The 13,953-nt window shown below is 40.8% G+C and overlaps 1 protein-coding gene across 2 annotated transcripts in view; it reads right to left on the bottom strand.

The window, feature by feature from the left end:
- Positions 1-13,456, bottom strand: part of xpo4 (exportin 4) — a 41,453-nt gene extending 27,997 nt beyond the window's left edge. For both annotated transcript variants that reach the window (XM_046363539.1, XM_046363537.1), the window contains exons 1-4: positions 13,348-13,456; positions 11,647-11,752; positions 10,957-11,098; positions 10,598-10,736 (exon numbers count right to left, since the gene is read on the bottom strand). In XM_046363539.1, coding sequence (XP_046219495.1) covers positions 10,598-10,736; positions 10,957-11,098; positions 11,647-11,752; positions 13,348-13,413 — 453 coding nt within the window. In that variant the 5' untranslated portion in view covers positions 13,414-13,456. The remainder of the gene's footprint in view (positions 1-10,597; positions 10,737-10,956; positions 11,099-11,646; positions 11,753-13,347) is intronic.
- Between the last annotated feature and the right edge of the window lie 497 nt (positions 13,457-13,953).

The raw sequence follows: 13,953 nt of genomic DNA on the forward strand, positions 1-13,953 counted from the left end.
ACTGAGTCAATGTGCAGGGTGACAATGTAGTTGAGGTACATGTAGGTAGAAGTAAAAGTGACTAGGCAATCAGGATAGAAAATAAACAGCGTAGTAGCAGCGGATGTGAAGAGTTTGAAAGAGTGTGTCTATGTGTGTGTGTGTGTGAATGTCGTCTGTGCATTAGAGTGTCAGTGTAGTGTGCGAGTATGTACATTTGAAGTCAGAAGTTTACATACACTTAGATGGGAGTCATTAAACCACTCCACAAATGTCTTGTGAACAAACATATTGTTTTGGCAAGTCGGTTAGGACATATACTTTGTGTAAGTAATATTTTACAGACAGATTATTTCACTTATAATTCACTGTATCAATTCCAGTGGGTCAGAAGTTAACATACACTAAATTGACTGCCTTTAAGCAGCTTGGGAAATTCCAGAAAATGATGTCATTGCTTTAGAAGCTTCTGATAGGCTAATTGACATCATTTGAGTCAATTGGAGGTGTACCTGTGGATGTATTTCTGTGGATGTATTTCAAGGCCTACCTTCAAACTCAGTGCCTCTTTGCTTGACATCATGGGAGAAAAACAAAAATCGACCACGTTCATCTGTGCAAACAATAGTACGCAAATATAAACATCATGGGACCAGGTAGCCGTCATAACGCTCAGGAATGAAATGCGTTCTTTGTTGTGAAAAGTGCAAATCAATCCCAGAACAACAGTGAAGGACCTTGTGAAGATGCTGGAGGAAACCGGTACAAAAGTATCTATATCCACAGTAAATCGAGTCCTATATCGACAAAACCTGAAAGGCCGCTCAGCAAGGAAGAAGCCACTGCTCCAAAATCGCCATAAAAAAAGCCAGACTATGGTTTGCAACTGCACATGGGGACAAAGATCGTACCTTTTGGAGAAATGTCCTTTGGTCTGATGAAACAAACATAGAACTCTTTGGCCATAATGACCATTGTTATGTTTGGAGGAAAAGGGGGATGCTTGCAAGCCGAAGAACACCATCCCAACCGTGAAGCATGGGGTGGCAGCATCATGTGGTGGGGGTGCTTTGCTGCAGGAGGGACTGGTGCACTTCACAAAATAGATGGCATCATGAGGAGTAAAATTATATGGATATATTGAAGCAACATCAAGACATCAGTCAAGAAGTGAAAGCTTGGACCAAATGGGTCTTCCAAATGGACAATGACCCCAAAAGTTGTGGCAAAATGGCTTAAGGACAACAAAGTCAAGCTATTGGAGTGGCCATCAAAAAGCCCTGACCTCAATCCTATAAAAACGAATTGTGGGCAGAACTGAAAAAGTGTGTGCGAGCAAGGAGGCCTACAAACCTGACTCAGTTACACCAGCTCTGTCAGGAGGAATGGGCCAACATTCACCCAACTTATTGTGGGAAGCTTGTGGAAGGCTACCAGAAACATTTGACCCTAGTTAAACAATTTAAAGGCAAAGCTACCAAATACTCATTGAGTGTATATGTAAACTTCTTACCCACTGGGAATTTGATGAAAAAAAATAAAAGTTGAAATAAATCACTCCCCACCATTATTCTGACATTTCACATTCTTAAAATAAAGTGGTGATCATAACTGACCCAAAACAAGGAATTTTTACTAGGATTAAATGTCAGGAATAGTGAAAACTGAGTTTAAAATGTATTTGGCTAAGGTGTATGTAAACTTCCAACTTCAACTGTAGGTAGAGTCCGGTGAGTGTGCATAGAGCCATTGCAAATAAACAGCGTGTCAATACAAATAGTCAGGGCTGCCAATTGATTAACTGTTCAGCAGTCTTATGGCTTGGGTGTGGAAGCTGTTCAGCCTGAGATTTTGATGGCTGGAGTCTTTGACAATCTTTAGGGCCTTCCGCTGATGTTGCCTGGTATAGAGGTCCTGGACGGTAGGGAGCCCGACCTGTATGCCTTATCTTCTGTAATGCCTTCCGGTCGGATTCCAAGCAGTTACCATAGCATGCGGTGATGCAGCCAGTCAAGATGCTCTCAATGATGTAGCTGTATCACTTTTTGAGGATCTGTGGGCCCATACCAAATCTTTTCAGCCTCCTGAGGGGGATGAGGCATTGTTGTGCCCCCTTCACGACTGTGCTGATATGTTTGGAACATGATAGGTCCTCGGTGATGTGGACACAGAGGAACTTGAAGCTCTCAACCCTCTCATCTCCTGCCCCGTTGATGTGAATGAGGGCATGCTCGGCCCGCCATTTCCTGTAGTCCACGTTCAGCAACTTTGTCTGGCTGATGTTTAGGGAGAGGTTGTTGTCCTGGCACCACACTGCCAGGTCTCTAACCTGCTCCCTATAGACGGTCTCATCTTCGTCTGTGATCAGGCCTACCACCGTTATGTCTTTGAAAAACTTAATGGGACGGCAGGGTAGCCTAGTGGTTAGAGCGTTGGAAGGTTGCAAGTTCAAATCCCCGAGCTGACAAGGTACAAGGTACAAATCTGTCATTTTGCCCCTGAACAGGCAGTTAAACCCACTGTTCCTAGGCCGTCATTGAAAATAAGAATTTGTTCTTAACTGACTTGCCTAGTTAAATAAAGGTTTATAAAAAATATAAAAAATTGTGATGGAGTTGTGTGCTACCACACAGTCGTGGGTGAACAGGGAGTACAGGAGGGGACTAAGCACGCACCCCCGAGGGGCCCCCGTGTTTAGGGTCAGCGATGTGGATTTCTTGTTGCCTACTCTCACCACTTGGGGGCAGCCAGTCAGGAAGTCTCCTGGACTCAGCTGCAGAGGGAGGTGTTCAGTCAGTGTTCTTCGCTTACAGTTCCAGTGTCCCAAGTAACATTGTGTTGAATCGCCATGTCTTTGTTATTGTCAAAGGAAGTTTGAGCTTAAAGCTTAAATGTACAATAGGCTGTCGTCCGTAATTATTCTAGATAGGCATTTACATGCAGAAACACGGTCAATTAAAATAAAATGTTACAATACAAAAGTACATTCTTGAAAATGAGTTGTGGACATGAGTAATAGGAGTATTATTTTTTATTTGGATGCCAATGTGGCCCTTTATCTACTTCCCCAGAGTCAGACGAACTCGCGGATACCACTTTTATGTCTCTGTGTCACATATGAATTTTAGAGAGCCAATGCTAACTAGCGTTAACGCAATGACTGAAAATCTATGGGCATCTGCTAGCATTGCCAAAATCCCTAAGTATCCATTTAATGTATTCATTTCTTAAGTATTACACACAACACGTAAAATTGAGATGGATCTTTAAAATAAATTGTTTAGTGCCCTCCTCTAATATTGGCACCTTTGGTAAACATGAGCAAAACAGGCTGTGGATAAAATGTCTTTGCTGTTTATTCTCTAGGTCTTTCATTCAAAATATTAACTGAAAATCAAACCTTTATTTGAAGTAAAATTACTGAAATAAATATATTTCTCCGAAACATGTGCCACATTTATTGGCACCCATATAAAATTATTGAGTAAAATCTAACTGAAGTATATTCCCATTCATATTTTAAGTTAAGGTCACCTGAGTGATTAGGAACACTTGAGTGTTAAGCCATGACTTCCTGTTTCACTGGGGTATAAATATGAGGTGACACACAGGATGTCATGGATGACTATGGGAAAGACCCAAGAACACAGTGGTGATGTGCGACAAAGAGGACGTCTGTCTATATTGACCCCACGCACCGTGAGGAAGATGGCTAGAGTGGCAAAAAAATCTCCAAGGATCACAGCTGGAGAATTGTTGACGTTTGTTGGGTCTTGGGGTCAGAAAGTCTCCAAAACTCTGATCAGATGCCACCTACATAACCCCAAGTTGTGTGGGAGGGTTGCCATAAAAAAGCCTTTGCTGTCATCAAAAGACAAACTCAAGCGCCTACAGTTTGCCAAACGTTACTGGAACTTTCAATAGGACCGGGTTCTATGGTCAGATGAGACCAAAATAGAGCTTTTTGGAGAGAAAAAAACACCAGAGGTGGGTTTGGCATAGACCGAAATATAGCCATAAAGAAACGTACCTCATCCCCCACTGTGAAGTATGGTGGTGGATCTTTGATGTTGTGGGGCTGTTAGGACATGTGGCATCATGGGCTCCATCAACTACCAGCAGATATTAAATCAAAACCTGACTGCCTCTGCTAGGAAGCTTAAACTGGACCATGGTTGGATCTTCCAGCAGGACAATGCTCTAAAGCACACCTCAAAATCAACACAAAAATGGTTCACTGACTACAGAATCATTGTTTTGCAATGGCCGTCAGTCACCTGACCTAAACCCCATAGAAAAAATGTAGGATGAGCTGAAAATAAGAATCCACAAGTGTGGACCTCAGAAGGATCTAGAGAGATTTTGTATGGAGGAATGGTCTCAGATCCCTTGCCATGTGTTCGCCAACCTCATTATGCATTATAAGAGAAGACTCATAGCTGTTATCTTGGCAAAGGGAGGTTGCACAAAGTATTGAATGAAGGGGTGCCAATAATTGTGGCACACATGAAAAAAATGTTTGTTTTATGATGAGAATGTATTTTTTCTTTCAACTATTTTACTTGAATTAAAAGGTTGGATTTTTGTGAATATTTTGAATGAAAAGACCAAGAGGATAAATATATTTTTTTAAATCACTGCCTGTTTTGCTCATATTGGGAATATATTTCAGTTAGATTTTACTCATAAGAATTTATAGGGGTGCCAATAATTGTGGCACATGTTTCGGAGAAAAATATTTATTTCACATGTATTTTTTTCAATAATTTCACTTCAAATAAAGGTTAGATTTTTGTTGATATTTTGAATGAAAGACCTAGAGTATAAACAGCAAAGACATTTTTTCACAGCCCGTTTTGCTCATATTTACCAAGGGTGCCAATATTAGTGGAGGGCACTATACATAAACGGCTACAATAAAAATAGTATTGGCCAAACCTCATGCCTCTTAGTGGGCATGTATTAACAAGACATAAAAAACTAAAACAAAACAATAAATCTCTCATGTACCTCTTTCACCTCCCCTTTGATGTGCACAAGTGAGAGAATGACCTTATCGGTGCCTCTGTAGTGGTCATTCCCTTTCATGCAGGTTACTGGTCATTGGCTAATGTCCCTATGCAATACACGCACACACACACACACACACACACACACACACACACACACACACACACACACACACACACACACACACACACACACACACACACACACACACACACACACACACACACACACACACACACACACACACACACACACACACACACACACACACACACACGTCAAAGTAGAATGATGTATTTCAAAATTTTACAAATTAATAAAAAATGTAAAGCTGAACTGTCTTGAGTCAACCCCTTTGTTATGGCAAGAATAAGTACATTCAGGTGTAAAAATGTGCTTAACAAGTCCAAATAAGTTGCATGGACTCACTGTGTGCAATAAGTGTTTTTTATGACTACCTCTTCTCTGTACCCCACACATACAGATCCCATAATGTCAAAGTAGAATTATGTTTTTCAAAAAGTTAACATATCAATTAAAAATGAAAAGCTGAAATGTATTGAGTCAGTAAGTATTCAAACCTATTGTTATGGGAAATCTAATTAAGTTCAGGAGTAAAAATGTGCTTAACAAGTCACATAATAAGTTGCATGGACTCACTCAGTGTGCAGTAATAGTGTTTAACATGATTTTTGAATGACTACCTCATCTCTGTACCCTTCACATACATATAATTGTAAGGTCCCTCAATCGAGCAGTGAATTCCAAACACAGATTCAACCGCAAAGGACAGCTATTGGTAGATGGGTAAAAATACAAAAAGGAGGCATTGAATATTCCTTTGAGCAAGTTATTAATTACACTTTGGCTGGTGTATCAATAAACACAATCACTACAAAAAAAGGCATCTTCCTTAACTCAGTTGCCGGAGAGGAAGGAAACCACTCAGGGATTTCACAAGGCCAATTGTGACTTTTAAACAGTTACAGAGTTTAATGACTGTGATAGGAGAAAACTGAGGATGGATCAACATTGTACTTACTCCACAATACTAACCTAAATGACAGAGTGAAAAAAAGGAAGTATGTATAGAATAAAAATGTTCCACAACATCCTGTTTGCAATAAGGTTAAAAAAGTTTGAAATATCCAATAAATGTCGTTCCACTTCATGATTGTGTCCCACTTGTTGTTGATTCTTCACAAAAAATACAGTTTTATATCTTTATGTTTGAAGCCTGAAATGTGGCAAAAGGTCGCAAAGTTCAAGGGGGCCGAATACTTTCGCAAGGCACTGTACATAAATCCAGGACACTACATTTAGTATGATATGTTATTGTAATGAAACAATAAACCCAGGGTCGTTACATTATGTTAAATGTATTCATTTGTGGATGTCCATCACCCATTTCGTATGATGTTACGAATTACAATTCGTAAGTCGCTCTGGATAAGAGAGTCTGCTAAATGACTTAAATGTAATGTAAATGTTATAGGTTTGGAATTTGCAAAGCGTTCAATATGTCACGAATTTGCTAACCTTAGCATGGGTTAGCGGTTTGGGTTAAGGGAAGAGTTAGCTAACATGCTAAGTAGTTGCAAACTAGCTAAAAAAGTAGTCAATTAAAAGTTGATAATTAGCTAAAGTGTTCAAGTCTGTGATGAGATTCAAACTCGCAACCTTTGGTTGCTAAACGTTCGCGTTAGGTAACCATCTGTCATATGTAACCTTACCAAACGTAACATATTATACTAATTTGAGTGTCCCGGATATACATTTACATCAAGTCTATGAGACCAGGCTGGCCACTCACCCACTCCAATGACATGACATCCTCCCGGCTGCTAGCTAGCTAAAGTTAGGCTCCGTGTTTTTAGCTTGCTAAATAAATAGCTAGCTACATATATAGATAGATACGCTAGCCCAGAGGTGTCAAACAATCAGCGCATGGGCCATATTGAAAAAACACAACAAATGTGCGGGCCAGATATAGCCTATTTGTTTATACATTTAAAAAAAGCATAACTGGGACCCAAACTGGCCATTGTTTTATTAGAAAAAATATGTCCCTTTATAAATGTCCACTAGTAAATGCTGTATAACATTTTAACATTAAAACAGAAATAATCCTTGTCCAGTCTTTGCTGCTATGCTTGCATATGTGCATAATATGCTGTTAGTAATTGTCAAGCTTTGTAAACCGAAGCTAGACTGCAACATTTTAGTAGCCTAGCTAGGAATGTGGAATGTGTCTGTACACGTTCCCTCCGCTGCTCGCTGTAAACAGGACACACAAAAGTAACGCAATTGAAGTTGAATTCACCGATGCGAGCACAGGCTGTAATTTCATAAAGTAGATGACTCAACTGTTGACTCATTTATACTCGCTTGTGTGTCCTATTCGGGCCAACGGGCCTTGACACATAGGATAGCGCACATTAGCCTCGTTATGACTGACTTGTGATCATTGCCCTTGCTAGTTTGATTGTATTTACATTCCCAGCCTTAGTTACAGTCGTCCGTTTTTGTTCAAAATATTCAGTCATTGTAACTGAAACATTGCATCTCGAATGGGTGGAGGCAGTTAACAATGTAAACGACCAGGTGTGGTTTACAACCTGAAATCAATATTATTTTGGACTGCTAAGAAATGTAATGGTGAATTGTATTAGTCATGCATTGAACTGCATCCATCTATTCTGCCAACAATGCCTTAGTGTACGTCATGGAATGTTGAGTCACATTGAACCTATTTTTAAAACCTCTTATAAAGTTGTTTTTGTAGCATAAAGTGGTATTTTTTTATATTTTTTACTGATATTATGATTGTCTGTTTCATATCTGCAAAGTAGTTAAAAACGCTGTCAGTTCACTTGAACTAATTCATTACCATTATTCATTGTACTTTCTATGGGAGAATAAAAATATAATCAACAAGATATCATGTTGCCCACATTAATAACACATTTTTCAATTAATATATACATGCGTTATAATGCGTTAATTAGGGCAAAAGTCAAATCCATTTTAAAAAAGGGAGAGAGAGCAACAAAGTACTTTTATTTGTGTGTTTACAATTTCAGCGCCTATTTTAACATGTGGGCCATTTAAATTCTTCCCACCCACTCAGGTCTTTGTAGCCTATTAGCTGGGGAGCAATTAAAAAAAGAATTGTCCAGATCATAGAAATCATTATGTAGTCTTGTTCACTTGTTAGTTCATTACTTAAACAAATAGATTGTGGCTATAGCCTACCAATTAATGGGTTGTCATTTAGACTCAATAGCCAACAGTCATTAAAGTGTTATTCATTTAGACAGATCGCTTGACTAGTGTTGCGATTGTCTTTTCAATAGGTGTGTGAGTGAAGGCATTAGGCAATAGTCCAGTGCCCTATCTGTCATGCATTGTCTGTTGGGAAGCTGTCCTGTAGTCTATACAGTGGTAAGGGTAGGCAACAACACATCTGCCACACTGATCCTCAACACTGGGGCCTCTCAGGGTTGCGTGCTTAGTCCCCTCCGTAACTCCCTGTTCGCCCACGACTGCTGTGGCCAAGCACGACTCCAGCACTATCATTATGTTTGCTGACGACAACTGATCTTAGGCCTGACCACAGACAACGATGAGACAGCATATAGGGAGCAGGTCAGAGACTGGCAGTGTGGTGCCAGGACAACAACCTCTCTCTCAATGTTGGAAAGACAAAGGAGCAGATCGTGGACTACAGGCAAAGGCGGGCCGAACAGGCCCCCATTAACAACAACGGGGTTGAAGTAGAGCGGGTCGAGAGTTTCAAGTTCCTTGGTCACCACATCACTAACGAACTACCATGGTCCAAACACACCAAGACAGTTGTAAAGAGGGCACGACATCACCCTTTCCCCCTCAGGAGACTGAAAAGATTTCTCTACACTCACAAGCATTTCGCTACACTCGCATTAACATCTGTTAACCATGTGTATGTGACCAATAAAATTTGATTTTAAGATTTGGCGTGGGTCCCCAGAAAGTTCTACAGCTGCACCATTGAGAGCATCCTGACCGGTTGCATCACCGCCAGGTATGGCAACTGCTCCGCATCTGACTGCAAGGCGCTACAGAGGGTAATGTGTACGGCCCAGCAAATCACTGGGGCCAAACTTCCTGACATCCAGGACCTATATAATAGGCGGTGGCAGAGGAAGATTGCCAAAGACTCCAGTCACCCTAGTCATAGACTGTTCTCTCTGCTACTACACGAAAAGCGGTACCAGAGCACCAAGTTTAGGACAAAAAGGCTCCTTAACAGCTTCTACCCCCAAGCCATAGGACTGCTGAACAACTAATCAAATGACCATCCGGACTATTTACATCGCATTCGCTGTTTATTATCTATGCAGTCACTTTATACATTCCCTCGACTAACCTGTACCCTCGCACATTGACTCGGTATCCCCTGTATATAGTCACGTTTTTGTTGTCATTTTCTTGTTACTTTTTGAATTATTTACTTGAGTTGTTTTTTTTACTATTTCTTGAACTGCAGTGTTGGTTCAGGGCTTGTGAGTAAGCATTTCATGGTAAGGTTGTACTCGGCGCATGTGAAAAATACAATTTGATTTGAGTTAATTCATTGACATTTCCACCGTTCTCCTTGTCCAGGAATCGGGTAGCTTCTTTTGCTAATTTCCGTGTGATGTTTCTTTTCTTCCATTTGACCCATAGATGTGTGGGGTACACCAGAAAGAAAGTGATTACTTTTTCTCATGGCTTTTCTTTAAAAGGTTGAATTCTCTGCATTTCATGTAGAGGTCTCCGCTCATGTCGACGTTGATCCGATAGCCCTCATACATCAAAGGTCCGACTCCTGACGTTTTGGCATGGAAGGGCAGTCGTAGAACTTTCTTTGTTCCTATATTTAAGGAACTGACGGCCCTTTGTTTACTGCTCATGTCCCCTCTCGGCCCGCCTGTTCGATGTGCTTGTTTGATTGTGGGAGCCAATGTGAAGTTCTCCTGGCCCAGTAGTTGTGGTTTTACCTTTTCCAGGAATTTTTCCATTCCGGTTGTTCCACAGCTTTCTGGGAAATTTACAAAACTAAGGTTTGAACGGCGACTGAAGTCCTCCATCCCGTTTAATCTTTCAGTAAGCCTCGTAATGATGTATTTTTGTTCATCCATGGTTTTCTGGAGGTTTTCTTGTGCGATTTTCTCCAGGGTTAAACTGATATATATTTATTTATTTAGCTCATTTGCACCCCATTATTGCACCCCATTATTTCTATCTCTACTTTGCACATTCATCCACTGCAAATGAAATAAATAAATAAATACAAATCCTGTCTCCTCCGTGTTTGCCCAGTCCAGTCATAACAGTTTCGATTTTTTTCACATCAGATATTTTCTTAAGAGTTGAGTTCTTTCCTATTTAAGAGGCATATTTTATTAAAGAAATGGAATGCCAAACAGATCACCTTCAACTGACTAACTTAACATCACCATACCGGAAATTATATTTTCTATGTTTGACATATTACGTGATAGGACTTTGATAATCATAGTGGAGTCAAGAATACATGTCTCGCTTGTGTCGGAATGAGTTTACGAATCAGGCCTGTGTTTCTTACCACTGTGGGGTTGCCGCTGCTGATGAGTTGGCTGACTTCGTGGAAGATGCCTTTACAGTTGATCGACTTGTCCAGAGAACCTCTCTTTACTATGACGGCTACAGCCAGCAGGATCTGCTCCCGGACATACTTCTGCAGACTGGGGGATGGAGAGAGGAGAGACTGCATGAGGTGAGATTGCGTCATACTTGAGAATCGAATTAATGCTGCCGTTACACTGACTCATACACCCCCCTTACACACACACACACACACACACACACACACACACACACACACACACACACACCCCCACACACACACACACACACACACACACACACACACACACACACACACACACACACACACAGGCCTACTTGGGTCTCTGTAAGACGTAGGTGAGGAGGAATGTTCGGAGCGACTCGATGCTGGCCTTCTCCAGCAGGATCCACTCCCGTACCACCGCCTCCATGACGGCTGTGGCCGCCTGGAACAGCACATAGTCTACCTTACTGGTCTCTGTGGAGGGAGAGAAATGAATCAGAGACAGACAGAATGACTGGTCTCTGTGAAGGGAAAGATTAATCACAGAGAGATACAGAATTACAGGTCTCTGCAGAGGGAGAGAAATGAATCAGAGACAGAATTACAGGTCTCTGCGGAGGGAGAGAAATGAATCAGAGACAGAATTACAGGTCTCTGTGGAGGGAGAGAAATTAATCAGAGACAGAATTACAGGTCTTTGTGGAGGGAGAGAAATGAATCACAGAGACAGAATGACAGGTCTCTGTGGAGGGAGAGAAATGAATCACAGAGACAGAATTACAGGTCTCTGTGGAGGGAGAGAAATGAATCACAGAGACAGAATTACAGGTCTCTGGACACACATGCACATAGCACACACACAGTATCACATGTATCTGTGGGAAAACACAGCACACTCAAACATAAGTTAATGAGTTTACAAAACAAAAAACTGAATCTCGGGAGATACAGCAGATAACAAACATTAAGTAACACACAAACAAACATTGAGTGTTTTGAAGCATTTGTATAGTGATTCTTACCTAAGATGTGCTTGCAGACAGCGAAGGGTGATTTAGACTTCCTGAAGGAGAGGAATATGTGCTCTGCATGCTGCCTCTGTTCTGCATTGACCATGGACGGCGGTGCCTAAAACACACACACACACCATTAGTGTACAGTCAATTATTACACCACGTACAGTAAGTCTCACACACACCACATTCAATTATTTCCACAGATGGACTGCTAAGCATACACAAGCAGTCAGCCAATGAGTGTGGCTAAAATTCAGCTCTGCAGGAAATTCACATTCCAGGTAAAGCCTAATTGCAATAAAAGCAGCTCTGACTCGGCAGCCAGCAGGAGAAAAAGACCCTTCATCTGTCCTGACCACAAGCACGACAGGGCCTTCCTTCCCCCAACCCTCCTTCCCATGCCCAACCCTTCCCCCTACCACACACACACTAGCGCTGACATTTGTTTAGAAACTCAATTTTAATCCATTATAACCTGGAAGGTGTAATAAGGGAATAGTTGAGCTCACCTTAAAGGTGCATAAGGGTAAAAGACTGGAGTTTCAATGTACTTTGTCATTAACTCATGTCTAATAAACATCAGCCTATTTCCAGAGAGCAGAAACATAACAAAACATTATTAGTGAGACCTGATTATAATAGTAGTAATAAATAAATACGTATCGAATATAATTAACTTGGCCAAATAGTTATGATTTCTTCCAATGAGAGGGAATCAAAGTAACCGGCACGAGCTCCCCAGAGCACTTCAGTCACCAAGCTTGGGTATTATTTGTGGAACGTTCCATCAGGAATATGTTCCAAAAACTTCGTAAAGTACAATGTTGCCAACAAACAACGCATACAAAGTAGCACGATCAATTCACCTAACGTTAGCTAACTAGCTGCCGAATAGGCTTCAACTCACCACGTTGCTTATTCTTAATATTTGTCCATAGGCTACCAGAGATTTTTTTCCGAATAAACGCGGTGAAGTGAAAACTTAATGAAAAAGCCCACTCCCTATCCAGTATCTTATTCGGCCGCTATACAAAGTTGTATGCGTTGTTTGTTGGCACCCTTGTTATTTACGTTTTTAGAACAGATTTCTGTTGGAACGTTCCACAAATTATACCCACCCCCAAGCATGGTACTTGACCAAGTGTGTGATCCAATAACTTTTAGCCAAACACATGGTTAGCTAATTGTTTCCAATATATATTACTTATATTTTACTAAAACTGGGCTTTATTATTTATTCAGGGAGTTGAAACAGCGCCCTAATTGACTGATGCATCACGTTGGCCACAAATCGAGGGTAAAGTCAGTAACTACTGGCTATGGAACATGGTGAATCAACAGTGTCTAACGACGCCGTGCAATGGGAATGCTCACCGAACTGTCAATTGTGGAAGAAATACAACTACATATTGTATCAAACTAACTAAACAAGTGGGTGGGTCCCTGTAAACATGTGTGTTCTACTAGTTACGTTTTTAAGAAAAAAATCGTCACAAGACAATGTCACACATCGCTTGTGGCTTTTGGGGGATGATGGCTATCCTATATTTTTTGCGGGATGGAGACATCACTGCGCCACGCATCGCGATCCTTTCTCAGAGAAATAACTGTGCCCGCTAAATCTCTCGCCGTCTCATAACTCTCAGTAAAACCCCGAACAAAGCATATACCAAAAAAAACACACAAAAATGAGATTATATTTCTCACCATTAAAACTTTGGCAGCGCTTTCCAGCTGTGAAATCACTTCTGGTGAACCGACCGCCGCCATCATGGTCCCTCTTCAATGACGCGCCATGCGCTGCATTGTGGGATTAAGCGGTACTCGGAGCCAATGAGTTCATGGACAGACTCTCTTGTCAGGGTGTTTTAGGATGGTGCGTGCCTATTTGGAGGTTATGTAATCGAAATAGATAGCCATAAAAATTGAGCGTAAGGGTCTTCGTTTTTACAAGCCAAAGACGCTTGCAAACGTGATATGATGTAATACCTACATTTTTAGTGACTATTCCTACCACCATAGATTTCACCAAAAAACGTAACACAAATCATCTGAACCCTCATCTCAAAATGTCTGATTGAAAGCTTTTTAGTCAACTTTTGACTTGAAAATTATTTGTACAATATTGATAAAGGTGGTAACTTTAACTACTAAACTATATATAATTAGGTATATTTATTAAGAATGTATAAATTACTTACCAGAGATCTATGTTAATACATTTACCTTATCATAAATTATTGGTCCTCTGGGTCTATGATCAATTATTGGATGTTTGATCATAAACCCAGAGGACCTGATCTGTTGTTTATG

The sequence above is a fragment of the Oncorhynchus gorbuscha genome, linkage group LG09, assembly GCF_021184085.1.
Source record: "Oncorhynchus gorbuscha isolate QuinsamMale2020 ecotype Even-year linkage group LG09, OgorEven_v1.0, whole genome shotgun sequence".
NCBI lineage: Eukaryota > Metazoa > Chordata > Actinopteri > Salmoniformes > Salmonidae > Oncorhynchus > Oncorhynchus gorbuscha.